This window comes from Temnothorax curvispinosus, unplaced genomic scaffold (genome assembly GCF_003070985.1).
Source record: "Temnothorax curvispinosus isolate PA1 unplaced genomic scaffold, ASM307098v1 QBEX01017555.1, whole genome shotgun sequence".
In the NCBI taxonomy this organism is placed as follows: Eukaryota; Metazoa; Arthropoda; class Insecta; order Hymenoptera; family Formicidae; genus Temnothorax; species Temnothorax curvispinosus.
Genome location: NW_020227335.1, coordinates 3352 through 19373, shown reverse-complemented (window position 1 = coordinate 19373; position 16022 = coordinate 3352). Strand labels below are relative to the sequence as shown.

The following is a 16022-nucleotide window of genomic DNA, read 5'->3' as shown; positions in this document are numbered from 1 at the left end:
TGGGCACACATTGAGGCTACTATCGTTTCCACAAGTGGTTGAAAAAGAATTGGAAAAATTAATGCGTTTAAAAATGAAGATTTAGTCCTTTCATCACACAGGTTCGAATTAATCCATGTTATTTCACCTAAAATTAATACATTTTAACATTAGGTATATCAAGTATCCTCCCTGAATTATTTAAATTGAAAAAAAAGATTTTTTTTTATAAGTTCGTTGTTGGGATTAACGGATTTTAATGTGGATACATTTTCCAATAAGATGGAGGAAATGCTTGTTATCATTCGATAAGTTAACGAACAGTTCAGAAATCCACAACAGACGACATTTATATGTGTCTGCATAGCAGAATTTTTGTCGCTTTATGAGACAGAACGACTTGTACAAGAATTAACAAAATATGGTATTGATACCCATAATATTATAGTGAACCAACTGCTATTTTTGAAAAAGGGTGATACTCCTTGTCGGCTGTGTCTTGCAAGGCATAAAATTTAAGATAAATATCTAGAGCAGATAATTAACGTTGTATTTATAGCTGATATTTTAATTTGTTTTTCGTAATTCTTTTAGAGCTAAATAATTATATTAGAAAATAATAATATTTCATTTTTATTGCTTTGTCAAATTCTTGAAAGATAAATTAAATAATTTTTTTTTCTTTTTAAGATAATAGACCTTTATGAAGACTTTCACGTCACGCAGCTTCCATTGCTAGAAAGGGAAGTGCGTGGAGTTCAACAGGTCAGGGAATTTTCGGAAAATCTCGTTAAACCGTACAAACCTTAGCATTCTATGTAACAAATGTTTAATAACAATATAACTTTACACCTAATTTAAGATTTTATACACTTACAACATTGCGCGTTGAAAATTTGTATAAAAAAAGGTACACCTTTAATATACTGCTCGATTAAGATATTTGTTATTGCACGTATTAATAAATTCAACGTTCAACATTCGCATGCACTTATATACTTGCAATATTTAATTTGTATAATACAAATAAGCTTAAATATACATATAGCGTTAACACTGCGATTTATTTATTTATATAATGAAACAGAATGCATATTGAAGACAGAATCAATCATTCAATTTTTCTTTGCCGTTATTAAAAATGTATTTATTAAATTACCGCAAGTTCTTTTCCAATTTGTAAGAAAGCACCTACCGCACGATCTATATCTTCGGTCGAGTGCGCTGCACTAATCTGAACACATATTCTTGCTTTATCTTTTGGTACCACGGGATAGCTGAATCCAATGACGTAAATTCCCTTTTCTGTAAAAAAAAAAAAATCATTCTCGTGCAATATAACAGAATAAGTCGTAAAACTTTGATAATATATTGTTACCTACGCTCCGTTCGCTATTCGTGTCGCGCGCACTCACGAACGTGTCCGCGTACTTCCGGGATCGCAGAAATAACCACTCTCGTTATACCAATAGGAACTTGGGTTTATTTAAACTCAGAACGGAATACAAGAGAGTTCTGGGAAACCGGACCGAACGATTCGAGTCACCAGATCAATCTGACAGGCGGTAATTAAATCAATAAATGTCCCGTTGTCAAGGGACCGCTTCACGATTTCTGCGGAATGACCGCTTGCTTCAGCTCGGAGTTAAAGGCCGTTTTAGCGTGGGCGTAACAATATGGTAGGTGTTGTATATTTTATCATTGATAGTTTATTTCTTTAAAGATTTTATAATTTATATGAAAATATATTCATACCCATCATTTTATCTGCAAATGTTGTTGCTAATTTTGCATCACCCAACATAACAGGACAAATAGGATGGTTATCGCCGCTGACAATGAATCCAGCTTTAGTCATCGCATTTCTGAAATGCTCGGTATTGCCTGCTAAACGATCCAAAAACTTTGTGCTGTCTGTTATAAAATCCATCATCTGTTAATAATGTATAAAGTAATGTTTAAATTAGAAAAGTTTAAATAGCACAATAAAAGTTTAATATCACTGCCGATCACTACGCATGCTGCCTGCTGTCCACCGCCTCTCTTCATCATCTTCATCACCCTCGTGAAGCTGGGCTTCTTCACGTATTACACAGTGGCGATGGGTTAAGGTGAATCCCTCCGGGTCGATGCCGATCGACAGTGTCTTTATTTACAGACCGGACAAGCGGCTCGAGCTTTGGAGATTCACTTTCTAATCTTTCAGATCTGTATAAGAATTTGTAACGATTGTAACTGTTATTGTAACGATACTTTTTGAAGCTGCATAATAAAAAACTGATATAAAACTGATATAAAACCTTCTAGTTTGTAATAAACAAGTATTATTCTAAGAGCTGTGTTCTTTCGCCATTACCGATGAGTCAAATTATGTCGACAGATAATCGTATAAAATCCCATATATCACAAGTGGCATGAAAAAAATCATACTGTTTTAATAGCTGTCCAATTAGTGGATTGTTGCCTATTATTCTCTTTTGCAGAAAGAGTGACCGCAAAAACAGGCTAAAAATAGTCTCTTTTTTCACCCTTGAATTTAGACTTCTACTTACAAGTACTAAATGATAGTCTATAATGAGTCATGAATCCTCAGAAAGTTTCAGATTTAGCTGGCTTTTTATTTTCAAGATATAAAGGGGTCAAAGTTGTTGATTTCACCAACTTTACAGGCCCACAAAAAGAGAAAAGTTGTCTGCGCCATGGACTAGACTATGGTATTCCAATGTATTTTTGCCTGCTGAAACCGAATGTGACCTCAATTTTGCTCCTACACGTCATGATTTTTTTCTACAACCAAAAACAGGGTGTTTTGTAGGGGCAAAATACCTTGTTTTTGGCTGTAGAAAAAAATTCTATTAATGCAAACAAAATGTTACAAAAATATTTAGAAATAACATAAAGAATTAAAAATTTTCCACAGACTTTTAAAAATAATATAATAATACGTAAAAATAATATAAAACCTTATTTAAAAGTAAACATATTTCTTGCGCTTGATTTGAAACAGATTATTTCGATATTTCAACGTTAACAGAATATGTATTAATTTTTATACTCACAATATAAAAATAGTTTCAGCTAACTATAATAAATAAATGTAAAGCATACACAGTGAAAAATAATAAGAATCCGATACATGGAATCTAATATATTATACCTCGTCAAGTTCTTTAACAACGATAGAAATACATAACATCTTTCAATATTGCAATTGAAATAAATGATCTACAAAAGTGATAAAGAATATTTATACATCATACGTCATATTCCGAAAAATTAATTTACTTATAATAGACGAAAATATATGCAATGTATAAGATAATAAAAAAAAGTTATGAACAATATTAAATTTTGAAGATTCAACAGAAAATACAATGTTTATTCTACAGATAGTAATAACTACTGTTTAGAGATATTTTACGAAAGATATTAAACAACATCAAATCTATAATACTATATAAATTATTTGTTAATTACACAACAGTAATATGTCGTAGATAATTTTATCAGTAACTTCCAGTCTATTAATAAAATACTAAATATTGCCGGGCCTGGGCGAGGTGAAAAGATCGGCGTTCTCGCGCCAGTCTCGAGGATCTGAGCTCGGTCCCGTGCCTTGGCCTTCCGCGGATCTTCCTTGCTGCGAGGCTTCCGTGGCGGCGCGAGCCGTCGTGGTCGTCCTCTTCGGCCGCCATTCAACGCTCAGCTCAGAACTCGTTGAACTCGAAAAATATTAAGACGTATTAGAAATAATTAAAACTGAATAAAATGTTATTTATACAAAACGGTAATAATAAATAAAAATAATATTATTTGAAAAATTATGCTGATAATTATATGTCTTGGGTCATATTTGATATTTTTGATTGATCAGATCAATTGGTCACTTTCATTTCTCCCAAATCGGTTTGTAAAAATAAGTACGGCCTCTTTAAGATTATTTGTACGCTTTTCTATCAGCTTTATAATGTTTGACAAAGTGTTTGGATTTTGATTGAAATAAGTTTCTGCGAATCTATTCACCTTGGACAATTGTTCGTTAGAAAAAACATTCTGAATAATCCATAAAATAATTCTTCGCCAGTGATAAAATAATAAAACACGAAAATTCATCGGCCTAACTAGCAATAATTTTAATATTAATACAACAACGTTTCGACCTCTACTTTGGGTCCTTATCAAGTTATAAGTTATTTAGCAATGATTGAATTGCGCGTCAGGTTTTGAATGATCTTATTATCATCGTTAAACTATGTGGTCAGGAAGTATAACATAGCGAACATTAGATTCAAAACCTGACGCGCAATTCAATCATTGCTAAATAACTTATAACTTGATAAGGACCCAAAGTAGAGGTCGAAACGTTGTTGTATTAATATTAAAATTATTGCCAGTTAAGCTAACGAATTTTCGCGTTTTATTCTGAATGATATATTTATTTATCGTTCAACCTGCAGGTGGTCGTGGGACTTTCCTTGGAAATAGTTCACGGAAGCCATGAATAGATGTATCCACTCATGTTCATCCACTTGTGAATAACACGCAGAAGAGTGTGCCATATACGTTTGCGCAAGGGGACAGTTCCTCGTTTCTTTATATTATCTGCAAGAATATATATGATGGTTACTACAGTCTGCATCTTTGTAAAGCAAATCATATCTGACTTATAATTATAAATATATTAAAATATTTATTGCAAAATAAAATTTTCTCTTATTCCAGTCCTTTGGCAAAATTCTACAACGTATAGAAATATATAACAAATCGTTTAGCTCATATTATATCTTAACTAGATAGACTTATCAAACGTCGCGAAATATGTAAGAGAAATTATTTAAGACTTGAAAGTTATTGGAATTACTCTATTTTTTAATTTAAATATTTTAATTTAAATAGATTTATTTATTTATTTAATTATTTATTTATCTATTTATTTATTTATTTATTTAAATTAAAATATCGTAAAAAGTATACGTTATTTAAGATGTCTTGTTCCTACCTGTTATCAAATGTTACGCTGTAAGATGCTTTTGTTGTGTATACACACCCTGTATGTGCTCCTTTGACAGCTGTCTTTAACCTCTCACTACAGCTCACTGCTGGTCACGGCAGCTCCCTAGACGCAGTGGCTCGCAGTCTCTAAATATTCGTGCGTTCCAAAACCCATCCAAAAAAAAGTGTTGCAACCTTTAAGTGAACGACTGTACGTCCAATCTTCGGGTTCACATCCCCCATCACAACAAGAATTTCGCCTCTGGGAAGGTCGTTTATAGTATTTTCTAGCTGTTCGTAGAATGTTTCGATGGCTTCCTCTGTCGACTCCGCCGTAGGGGCATACACTTGTATAATGTTGATGTTCAGTGGGTGTGCATTGATTTTTAGTATTAAAACCCTATCGCTGACCGCCTTGTACCCTAGGACCGATCTGTTAGTTGTACTGGAAAGCAGCAGAGCCACTCCGTTGCGACTCTCCGAGTTGTGGCCCGAAAAATATATGACATTGCCGGATGCAGTGCTGAAGTGTCCTTCCCCTCTCCAGTGTGTCTCGCTCAGTCCTACTATGTCCAGCTTGAGGAACTAGATTTCTCTTTTCACAATAAGCAGTTTCCCGATTTGTAGAAGGCCCCGAGTGTTCCATGTGCCTATTTGGAGGTTGTTGCGCAGGTTTACTCCGTTTCGTGTGGCATCATTCAAAGCAGCTCCCCCCGGAGATCCGATTGGGGAGCTATTTAGTCCTCCGGAAAATTTTACGGTAAATGAAGCCATAATGTTCTCTTGAGATAAATGCTGAAGGTGGTTTCCCGTTTCCTTCCTTCATGGACCAACGGTTTAACGTCTCTCTTCGAAGGACGGTAGCGCCGATATCTCCTCTTTCCCCACCATACCCGTCACCAGGGCAGGTGGGGGCGAGTCCCCCATTAGGAGGGAGAAATCGACTTGATGGCGTCCCCCGAAAATCCCGAGAAGGCGCACATCCTGTAACCCCCGCCGCCTTCTACTAGACCCACCACGAATCACCGGGAAAAAAACTCCCCAGGATTTTGTGTACCTGACTGGGATCGAACCCAGATCACCGAAGCGTGAATCCAGCGTCTAGCATAGGAGACCACTGACTCGCTCTCACTATAATTTTCATTAATTAACCATTAAAACGTTCCATTTAGTTATATTAATTGCGATTGACAACATCAATGTCTCTTGAGATTGATAAATTATCTGTCAGTAGAACAGTGGAAATATTCGCAAAATCTACATTGATACTACGCAGATGAGATACTTCGATTTTGGCGACGGAAAAGAAACGTTGAATCCACGCGGATAAGGTACTTCGATTTTGGCGATAGAAAAGAAACGTTGAATCCACGTAAATAAGGTTCTTCGATTTTGACGATGGACAAGAAACGTTGAATATACGTGGATAACTCGCGGATGAATCTCCATCCACGTATTACGTAGATTCGACGCAGATGCAATGTACCTGTTTTACTGGGGATGCGCATGCTCAGTGGCCGCACGCGCATGCTCCGTAACCACACGCAGTTGAATGCACGAATTTTGAAATTAACGAACTTAAACAAATGAAGCACAACAATGTTATTGTCAGACACGCGACACGCAATCGCACGCTTGACGCCACGCAACAATGTTGGGCTTGTTAGAGTTTGGCCATTTAACGTATTTCCAAGAAAAGTTAGTAGATTTTTTAATCCTGCATGGTGTTTTGGCAGCTACAATTAAGTGTAGTAAATGTGGCAGTGATATTAATATCGATAAAGAGACATTAATCTTCCGATGTAGAAAACGGTACAACGTAAAAAATATACACAAGAAACGTGTCTCGATGCAGTGCGATTTCGACAAAAGTGCCAAAGCAAGTACTTGGTTCGGCAAAAGTCATTTTGACGTGGCAACAATATATAAAATTGTTACATGTTTTTTGATGTTGCGACATCCACGTCAAGATGACACTCTGGCTGAAACTGGCGTGTCGTCGTCGGCCACGATTGTGGATTGGTTTAATTTTTGCCGAGAGGTAATTATATTTTAACATGTTTATAAATATACGTACTGCATATATGTTTTTCAAAAATATATAGTAATGTATGAAATAAAAAATTAATGTTATTTTTTTTTACAGGTCTGTGTGTTCTGGGCTGAACAGCATAGTGAGAAACTTGGTGGCCCAGGACGCACAGTCGAAATTAACGAGGCAAAGATTGGAAAGAGAAAATATAATCGTGGTCGGCTCGTCAGAAGTAACTGGATATTCGGAGGATATGGACGAGGCTTAAAGAAAATTTTTATCGTTCCAGTTCAGGATCGGACGGAAACTACACTCCTGGTGTGTATCAACAAATGGATACTGCCAGGCACTACGATCATGTCAGATTGTTGGAAGTCCTATAATTGTCTAAACAATGAGGGCTTCCAACATGCGACAGTTAACCATTCCTTTAACTTCGTCGATCCTGAAAGCGGTGAAAGATGTTCAAAATTAATATATATATTAAAATAATCGAAATTGTACAGTTGTTAATTATATTATTTTTATTCCTTGTATCTAATAAATTTTTCCAATTTCAGGCGCTCATACGCAGCACATAGAGCGTGTTTGGAGAGAAGTTCGCGGCAATATTCCAAGGTACGGAACCAGGGAGGATCAGGTCCTTGGATATTTGTGCGAATTTCTTTTCAAACGCGCCTATAGCCGTCTGGAACGAATTGAAAAATTCTTTGAGCTCATCGCCGAAATATATCCTCCGACATTCACCTCTGAGGACCAGCCAGGTACATCTAGAGATCAAAAACCAAGTACCAGCACTGCTTGAACACACGTTTCTTGTGTACATTTTTTACATAGTACCGTTTTCTACATCGGTACATTAATATCTCTTTATCGATATTAATATCATTGCTACATTTACTACACTTAATTGTAGCTGCCAAAACATCATACTGAATTAATAAATCGACTAACTTTTCCTGACAATATGTTATTTAAATTCTATCACCTAACATCCTTGCGTGGCTTTTGATGATGAATATGTCGCAGCCACATGGTGTACACACACACACGCGCGCGCGCGGGGGGGGTGCAAGGAGGGGCCTTTGGCCCCCCTCCCGCACCCCCTCCGCTGGTAGGCAGGGTGGACCTCGCTTTACAACTTAGCATAGGTTAGTGACTTGAGGACCGAGCATTACTTAAAGAATTGTCTGAGCAAAGGACGTTGCAATCGATGCCGTCAAGCCTACCATTCGCTGCTTCACAGCGAGGGTACAGCAAGTGGTACCAAATGTGAGCTTTTTGCGATTAACTCGCCGTCCTCCGCGCCGTCAGCTGTGTCTGTCGCCGCTGCTCCCGAGCCTCCGGCCACGCCCTCCGCGTCCGTTCAAACCGTGCATGCTATTCGAGATGTAACGCAGCCGCCTCATGTACTTCTCGCTACTGCGTATGTTAATCTAAGTACTATCGAAGGCCGCACATTTAAAGTACGTGCGCTGCTAGATCAGGGCTCGACATACAGTTTCATATTCGAATCTCTTTGTCAGACTATGCGAACCAGGCGTCATCGTGCCGCGTTAAAAATACATTGCTTCGGAGAGAAATTTAATGGAGTCGCGCGATCCCAAGTTAATCTCACGCTCGCGCCATGCGACAAACAGGGACCGATATTCCCATTTTCGGGCTACGTATACCAACGAATCACTTCGTACACAGCCTCTCAAACAAAGCCAGCCGCAATGTGGCCGCATCTACGCGATTTACCGTTAGCAGATCCCGATCCCTCTTGTAATCGCCCGATTTATGTACTAATCGGCGCGGAATTATACGGTTCTCTGCTGCTCGACGGCCTCCGTCAAGGTCCGGTCGGCACCCCGACGGGCCAGCTTACTGTTTTCGGATGAATCGTCTCCGGTTCTGCCGGCACCGCGCGCCCAGCCGGAGAGTCCGCTTCCGTTTTGAATTGCGTATCCTGCGCGGATACGAATTTATTGAGCCAAAGTTTTTGGGAGGACGAAAGTATCTCCTCTCAAAATCCTCTCACCGAAGAGGAAGAACGTGCGAAAATCATTTCGCTAATACGCATTCTCGCGATTCTCAAGGACGTTACATTGTTTGTTTGCTTTCAGAACGGCCCCCTTCATATAGGCGACACTTTTCGAAAGACTTCTTTCTTGTACTCCAAAATGGAGCGCCGACTCTCGCAGAAACCCGAGATCGCCGCTCAGTATCACGATTTCCTAAAGGAGTACAAATCCATGGGGCACATGGAAGAGGTACACGACGACGAGCCCTCTCGATACCCCCCGGTGTACATTCCGCATCATTTCGTTTTACGCGAATCGAGTACAACTACTAAATTACGCGTCGTGTTTAACGCGTCGAGCAAGTCGGACGATAAAACCACTCTCAACGATTTCCTAATGGCGGGACCGAAGCTACAACAAGACATCGCTGCAATAATTTTACGCTGGCGACTATCCCGTTACGTATACATGGCGGACATCGCGAAGATGTTCCGTCAGATACGCATGCATCGGGACGACGCGGATTTCCAACGAATTCTTTGGCGCCCTCCCGAAAGTCTGTTGATTCGACCGTATCGCTTGCTTACCGTGACTCACGGCCAAAAGCCATCGCCATTTCTCGCGCAGCACTGCCTTCTTCAATTAGCTCGGGACGAATGTAAAGATTTCCCCGACGCGGTTTCTATAATCGAAGAATCGACCTACGTCGAGGACGTTCTTTTCGGAGCAGACGACCTTCCGTCGCTGTTCGAAAAACGCAAGCAACTCGTCGTAATGAATCGCAGATGTTTTTCCCTCCGAAAATGGGCCGCAAATTCAGCCAAACTATTGACGGATATCCCGGAGGATCAACGTGAATCCTCGGACTATCCGATCAATCGCGATGACACGCTCAAGGTCCTCGGCCTTTTTTTTTTTGACGCTGGGAAATCTACTACCGGGTTCCCGGGCTCTAAGGCCCGGTATATGGCCCGGTAGCCCCCTCTGATGTTGGAGAGGGAAGACTCCCTTGCCCTCCGGGGAAAGGAGCGGGGGGAGTGTGGGATTCTTACCCACTAAAACCCAGCGGGTGTCCTTCGCCGCGCTTATGGAGACGCCCCGGGAACTGACTATCATTACTTCCGGGACATCTCCAGCGCTAGACCCTGGCTTGGGCTTCCTTTCCCGACGATTTGACTCGTCGGCTCTATTGAGCCATCTATTCTTATTGTGTGTGGCGGAGTGTGGACACCACCCACCCCGCCATTCCTCCCGTAGTTGTGGGAGTTGTGTTCGGCGCCCGTTACCCCGCCGGGACGCCAAACCTCCTCTCCTCCGGGATTCCCCTCAGTCGGAGGGGAGTCTCCCAAAGGTGTATCTCCTGCTCGTGCCTTGTGTAATGGCACCTGTCATTTCCTAGCACCGGTGGTTGACAGGAATCTAGTCGGAGGAATCCGTCGATGGTGGTGAAGGAGGAACTACCTCCCCCCGACGGATCCTCTCATCCTCCTCTTTGCGGGACATTACTTGGCCGCAAAAGCCAAGAAATGCCCACCATCTCCTCTCTAGTCCTCGGAGCCCGTCCCCCTTCTCCCCCTCCTATCGCGCCCTACGTGGGACCGTATTCAGGGCACCGTTTCGAGGCCGCAATCGTCGCCGCCACACTTCTGGCGGCGACGAAACTCTTGATGGTCGCCTCGGCGTCCACTCCTCCTCCTCTTCTTCCCTGTCGGTCGGAGGGGGGGCGTACTTTTCCCCTCCTAATCCTCTCGCTCACCTCCTTCTGCGACATTACACTGCCGCAGAAGGCCAGGAATGCCCGCCACTTCGTTTCATTCCCGACTGCTGCCGCCGCTACAACCGGGAAGGAGAGGTCATTCCCGACCTCCCCCTGTAGAACACGGCGCTGTGCTGCCCACGCTGGATATACCTCCAGCGTGTGCTGCGCCGTGTCCTCCACCTCGTCGCAGTGGTGGCAGTTGTGGCCTTTTTCCCTATTCTGTGCAGGTACTTACCAAAGCATCCGTGCCCGGTAAGCACCTGCACAGCGTGATATGACAATCCGTGTCTCCGACCGCTCAACCACTCGGCCAAGCAGGGTCGGACGGCATCGACGGTCCTCCTACCAAATTCGGCTTTATCTAGCCAGTTCTGCCACTTTTAGACCAGACCTTCTCCTGGAGCCTTATGACTCTGCGCGCCCTCGGCAGGATTGGTCTTCCCCCGGTTTGCAGCTCTTTTACACGCCGGTATACTTCGGCGTACTGTCGGGCTGCAAGCTCCATCGGGGGGAGGCCTGCCAGGGTTTTTGCTGCCGCATTGGAGACCGTGCTATAGGCACGTGATACTCTCTGGGCGATCGTCCTCTGCACTTGGCGAAGTTTCGCCCGCAGTTGGCGCGAGCCCTCCATTGCCGACACCCAAATCGGGGCGCCGTAGAGCGTCACGGCCTGCACGGTCGCGGCGTAGAGCCGGCGAGCACGACCGCTCGCCCCTCCCATGTTTGGCATTAGCCTCGCCAAACTATTAGCTACTCCTTTGGCTTTTGGAGTAAGGCGAGCGAAGTGCTCGCCAAAGCTCCAGGTACCGTCCAACCAGAGGCCCAGCAACTTCATGCTGGACCCCACGGAGACACGGGTTCCCTCGACCATGATATAGACGTCGGCTGGTGGCTTCCCCTTGGACTTCCCGTGAAAGAAGACGACCTGCGTCTTCTGGGGAGCCACCTTGACGCCCACCCTTCTCGTTGCGGCCACAACCGCCGCCATTGCGACATTTGCCTTCCGTATGGCCTCCTCCCACGTATCGCCCTTAACTCCCAGGAAGGTGTCGTCGGCGAAACCATTCAACCAACACCCCGGGAGGAGGGCGATCCGGAGAACGTAATCCCAACCCAAGTTCCACAGAAGCGGCCCGAGGACCGACCCCTGTGGAACCCCCCGCACGACCAGCCTGACACGGACCATCTTGGTCCGTGTAGACCAACTGTCTGTCCCGGAGGTAGTCGAACAATATGGCCACTAAGTAGGGAGGCACGCCGTGATAGAGTAGTGCCTCCCTTATCGTTGGCCACGGCAGGGTGTTGAAAGCATTCGCGATGTCGAAGCTTACTCCCAGCAACACCCTGCCGGCCTCCGTAGCGGTCTCCGAGAGGGACATGATGCGCTTCAGGGCGTCGATCGTTGATCGCCCCTCTCGGAAGCCGTATTGATTGTCCGATAAATCCGGACCCCTCCGGGACAAGTGCCGGACTAGTCGGTCGGCTATGATCCTTTCGAACAATTTGCCGATTTCGTCCAGCAGACAAATTGGTCTGTATGACGATGGCTGATCCGCGGGCTTCCCCGGTTTGGGGAGGAGGACCTACTTTGCGATTTTCCACGCCTTGGGGAACCGGCCGTGCCGGAGACACATTGTGTACAGTGCGCACAGGCGCTCGGCCAGTTCCCCGGTGACCAAGGACCAAACCTTGCCCGGCACTCCGTCCGGCCCTGGAGCTTTGCCCGCCTTGAGACGCTTGGCGGCTTTACTCAACTCGTCCATGGATACACCGAGTCCCTCCTCCCACTCCACCGTGGGTGGAGCAGGACCTCCGTGCATCCTCTCCCCGGGATCGTCGGGGAAGAGGGTACTCACCACTTCCTCGAGGAACTCGGGTTCCATGGACTCCGTGATCGGGGGCGTCCAAGTCCTCAACTTATTGAGGACTATTCTGTACGGACGCCCCCACGGGTCTTCATCCAGAGCCTTCAAGAGCTCCTGCCAGGACCCGTCCTTGGCCACTTTTATGGCCTGGGAGTAGAGCTGCTTGGCGGAGCGATACTCCACATCCGTCTCCTCTAGTAAACGCTGGTCGCCTCTTCTTCTGGCTCGAAGCCAGCGTCGCCTAGCGTGGACGGAGGAGCGCCTTAGTTCGGCGATCTCCTTCGTCCACCAGTAAGCTGTCTTCCTTGATTGCGGCCGGAAACGGGGCATGGCGGCATCGCACGCCTCCTTTATTATTTCCCCTATCTTCCCGGCCGCTTCGTCGACGTCCTCGATTGTCGTGAGATTGTCGACCCACAGCGAGGCGCTGATCGAGGCTCTTAAATAGTCTTCGTCCAGTTTCCTTAAGCTCCATCTCGGGAAGCGGAGTTCCGTCTCCCTCCGACGGGCCTGGACTTTCGAGGGGGCGGCCGAGAGACTCATCTCTATAAATAAATGATCGGACAATGTCTCGATCTCTTCGGCCACCCGCCGGGCGGTTCTAATCCCTTACCCGGCGGGCTACGGAGGGACTGGCCCAAGTCAGATCGATTATGGATCCCCCCCGCAGTCTCACACAGGTCTGTGCGTTCCCGGAATTCAGCAACACGAGTCCCAGGCCCGCCATCCATAACTCGAGAATTCCGCCCCTAGCGTTGGCAGTAGCGTCCGGGGAGCCCCACAACGTCGATTTGGCGTTGAAATCCCCGGCCACCAGAATTTGCCTGTGTGCTGGCGGAATTCTCATTAGACAAATTCTCAATTCGTCTAATACCCTCTCGAATGAGGCCGTGTCCATATTGGGAGAAACGTATACTCCCGCCACGTAGACACGGCCCCATTTCACGACGACGTATCCGTTCCCCACCCCAAACTTGGAGCAGGGAACCGGATCCCGCGTCTGTCTCCATGTTATGGCCACCGAACCGCACCGGCTACCCGCCCACAACGCGTTGTTCGGCGACACTCTGTACGGCTTGGCGGCCACCCCCAGGTTACACCCCTGCTCCGCCACAATGTGAAGAAACACGTCCTGCGAGGCGGTGGTGTGATTTAGATTAGCCTGCAGAATGCGCTGGGGGGCCATTAGTAGTACTCGTCACCAAAGGCCCCCACCTCTTTCTCTTCTCCTCTTACTAATTAAGGCTCTGCATTCTGCTGCATTTCCTGCACTACTTGCTCGTAAGTCTCGGGCGTCGCTTCATGGGCTGGAACCGGCAATGGGGTCGTTTGCTGCGGCTCCGTTAGCTCCATTTCCACCTCTTCGTTACCCTGTATTTCCTCAGGGTTCTGCGCAGGAACGAGTTGCTGCCACGGTAGCTGTGGCTGCTGCTCCTGCAGCTGCAGCGGTTGTTGCTGCCGCTGTTGCCTTTTCGCTTGGTCCGAGTCTCGTTCTGTTTTTCCTCTTTCTCTAGGCTTTGGGTCTGTCTACCATTTCAACTTCCCCGCAGCTCTCTACATCTGAGGCTGTTCTTTCCTCAGCCTTCCTCTTGCTGACCGAGAGTCTCACCTTTTCAATAGAGGTGATTCTCGGTTGGGCTTTAGGAGGTCCCGACTCCGATCTGCCCCTCGACCCGTTGCCTGTTTCGGCCTGGAAGGAGAATGTACCCGGTTTTGTGGCTCCCTTACTTCTTAGCGGCTTACTTTTCTTCCTTGCGGAAGGACAAGTTTACCGCCCGCCCTGTGTCCCGCCGGTTTTCCCAGGTCGCTGCAGACGGGACACTTGGGGGGGGGCTCTGCATTCCCGTGCTCGGTGGTTGTTGTCTCCGCACCGGAAGCACCGGGTGCTACGGTCCACATCGCCTGTGCAGGCCGCTCGGACATGTCCCCCTTCCAAGCACTTGAAGCATTGTAGGGGGCGCTCCTCGAGCGGCTGCACCCTTGCGAGGAACTAACCCACCATCAGTTTATTGCCAGCCTTTTGGATGGCACTCACCGCCGTTAGCAGGCACCTCGCCCACGCTGTAAAGAGACCGTTCGGTCCCTTGACGAGCGGGCCAACTTGAACCTGCTTGGGTACGCAGCTTTCCACTTCCGCAATAACTACCACCAGCTCCTCCGCTGTGGCTGAATCCGTAAGGTCAAGGATTCTTATCTCGCCTGTCTTTGTGGGTCTCGCAATCTTGACCCCAGGGCGTCCCTCGAAGACTTTGGCCAGGTGGTTAGCAAGTAGATCCGCCTTGGCCGAGCTGTCTTTGCCGGGGACTTCAATGATTAAAGCCCCGGTCTGAGCCCTCTTCGGCTTGAAGCCCGTTGTGAAACCCAGTTCCCCTGGGTTTATCTTGGAGCGGGCCTCATCTAGAAGTTCGTGGTAGTTTCCCTCCAAATTCGTAATCGTGATCGCCGCGGAGCGTGGCGACCTTTTTTTTCCTCTCTTGGGGAGGGCACTACCCGACTCCGCGTTCCTACCCCCCGGTTTAGCCGGATTGTTTTGCACGGTGGCGGCTGGTTTGTTTCCCCCAGCCGATGTTCCGCCCGCGCCTCCAACCTTCCCTTCGGCCTTACGTCCAACCGCTTTGCCTTTCTTCCCCACCGTAGTCCACGCACTTGACGCAGTGTTCCCTGATGGGGCCCTAGTGGCAGGGGTGGTTTTACCGGCCTGTTTGGTTGTTGCGGTGCCAGAGGTCTTAGTCCCTTTTGCACCGCTACCACTTCTTGCTCCTCTGCGAACGAGGGCTTCTGCGCACCCTTGCCGCTGGAGGTCTTCTTCCTCCTATCGCCACTCACCATCCTCTTTCCCTTATTGGGGATAGAGATTTCCTGAGCAGCTGCTGTCTGGCCGCCCCTGCCTGCCTTTTGCTGAGCAGTTGACGGAGCGGTCACTTGGTTGATGGCCAATTTATTAGCCAGACTTTCGAACATACGTTCAAACTTATGTTTGAGTTTCATCAGTCTCTCGTCGAGACTCTGTGTTCCCTGCGCTGCGTGTTCAGGTGGGACAGCCTCCTCCAATACCGCCATCTTCCCACCAAGCGCTGGCCTCTACGCCGCCGGCATTTCTTCTTGGACTATCTCTTTGAGGATCACCTGGCGTCTGGCATCGGACTCTGCTCTTGCCCTTTCCCTCTCCTCTTCGTCCGTGGATTTCGAGTAGTTGGGGATCACTTTATCGTGTCTCACTTTTCTTGCTCCCCTTTTACGAGCCAGGGAGTCCGGGAGAGGAGTGTCACAGGGCTCCACATCCATGGGCTCTTCTCTCCTAATGGTTAGCGACTTTTCCACGAGGGCTCTCAGCTCCTCGTTTTCTTTTTTCATCGCTGCCATTTGTTGGCAAAGCTCTTCTACCTCTA

The 16022-nt window shown here is 46.2% G+C and overlaps 4 protein-coding genes across 5 annotated transcripts; all 4 read right to left on the bottom strand.

Annotated features, from left to right (window-relative positions):
* Window positions 1-69: 69 nt before the first annotated feature.
* Window positions 70-1943, bottom strand: LOC112467572 (2-amino-3-ketobutyrate coenzyme A ligase, mitochondrial-like). Of its 2 annotated transcripts, XM_025036257.1 has the most exons (3): window positions 1735-1943; window positions 1175-1284; window positions 70-127 (listed from the first exon to the last, which is right to left on the bottom strand). In XM_025036257.1, exons 1-3 carry the CDS (start codon window positions 1910-1912, stop codon window positions 119-121), a joined length of 297 nt encoding a protein of 98 aa, XP_024892025.1. In that variant the 5' UTR covers window positions 1913-1943; the 3' UTR covers window positions 70-118. The 2 variants fall into 2 exon arrangements, with proteins under 2 accessions (XP_024892025.1, XP_024892024.1); XM_025036256.1 differs by lacking the exon at window positions 70-127 and having other exon boundaries at window positions 1030-1284.
* Window positions 1944-13234: 11291 nt separating this feature from the next.
* On the bottom strand, window positions 13235-13819 carry LOC112467570. The gene has a single exon (XM_025036255.1). It carries the CDS (start codon window positions 13817-13819, stop codon window positions 13235-13237), a length of 585 nt encoding a protein of 194 aa, XP_024892023.1.
* Window positions 13820-13872: 53 nt separating this feature from the next.
* On the bottom strand, window positions 13873-14556 carry LOC112467569 (RNA polymerase II degradation factor 1-like). Its single transcript, XM_025036254.1, has 3 exons — window positions 14377-14556; window positions 14243-14323; window positions 13873-14160 (listed from the first exon to the last, which is right to left on the bottom strand). Exons 1-3 carry the CDS (start codon window positions 14554-14556, stop codon window positions 13873-13875), a joined length of 549 nt encoding a protein of 182 aa, XP_024892022.1.
* Window positions 14557-14623: 67 nt separating this feature from the next.
* Window positions 14624-15693, bottom strand: LOC112467568. The gene is made up of 2 exons (XM_025036253.1): window positions 15280-15693; window positions 14624-15052 (listed from the first exon to the last, which is right to left on the bottom strand). The coding sequence occupies exons 1-2, from the start codon at window positions 15691-15693 to the stop codon at window positions 14624-14626; spliced, it is 843 nt and encodes a 280-aa protein (XP_024892021.1).
* Window positions 15694-16022: the final 329 nt, after the last annotated feature.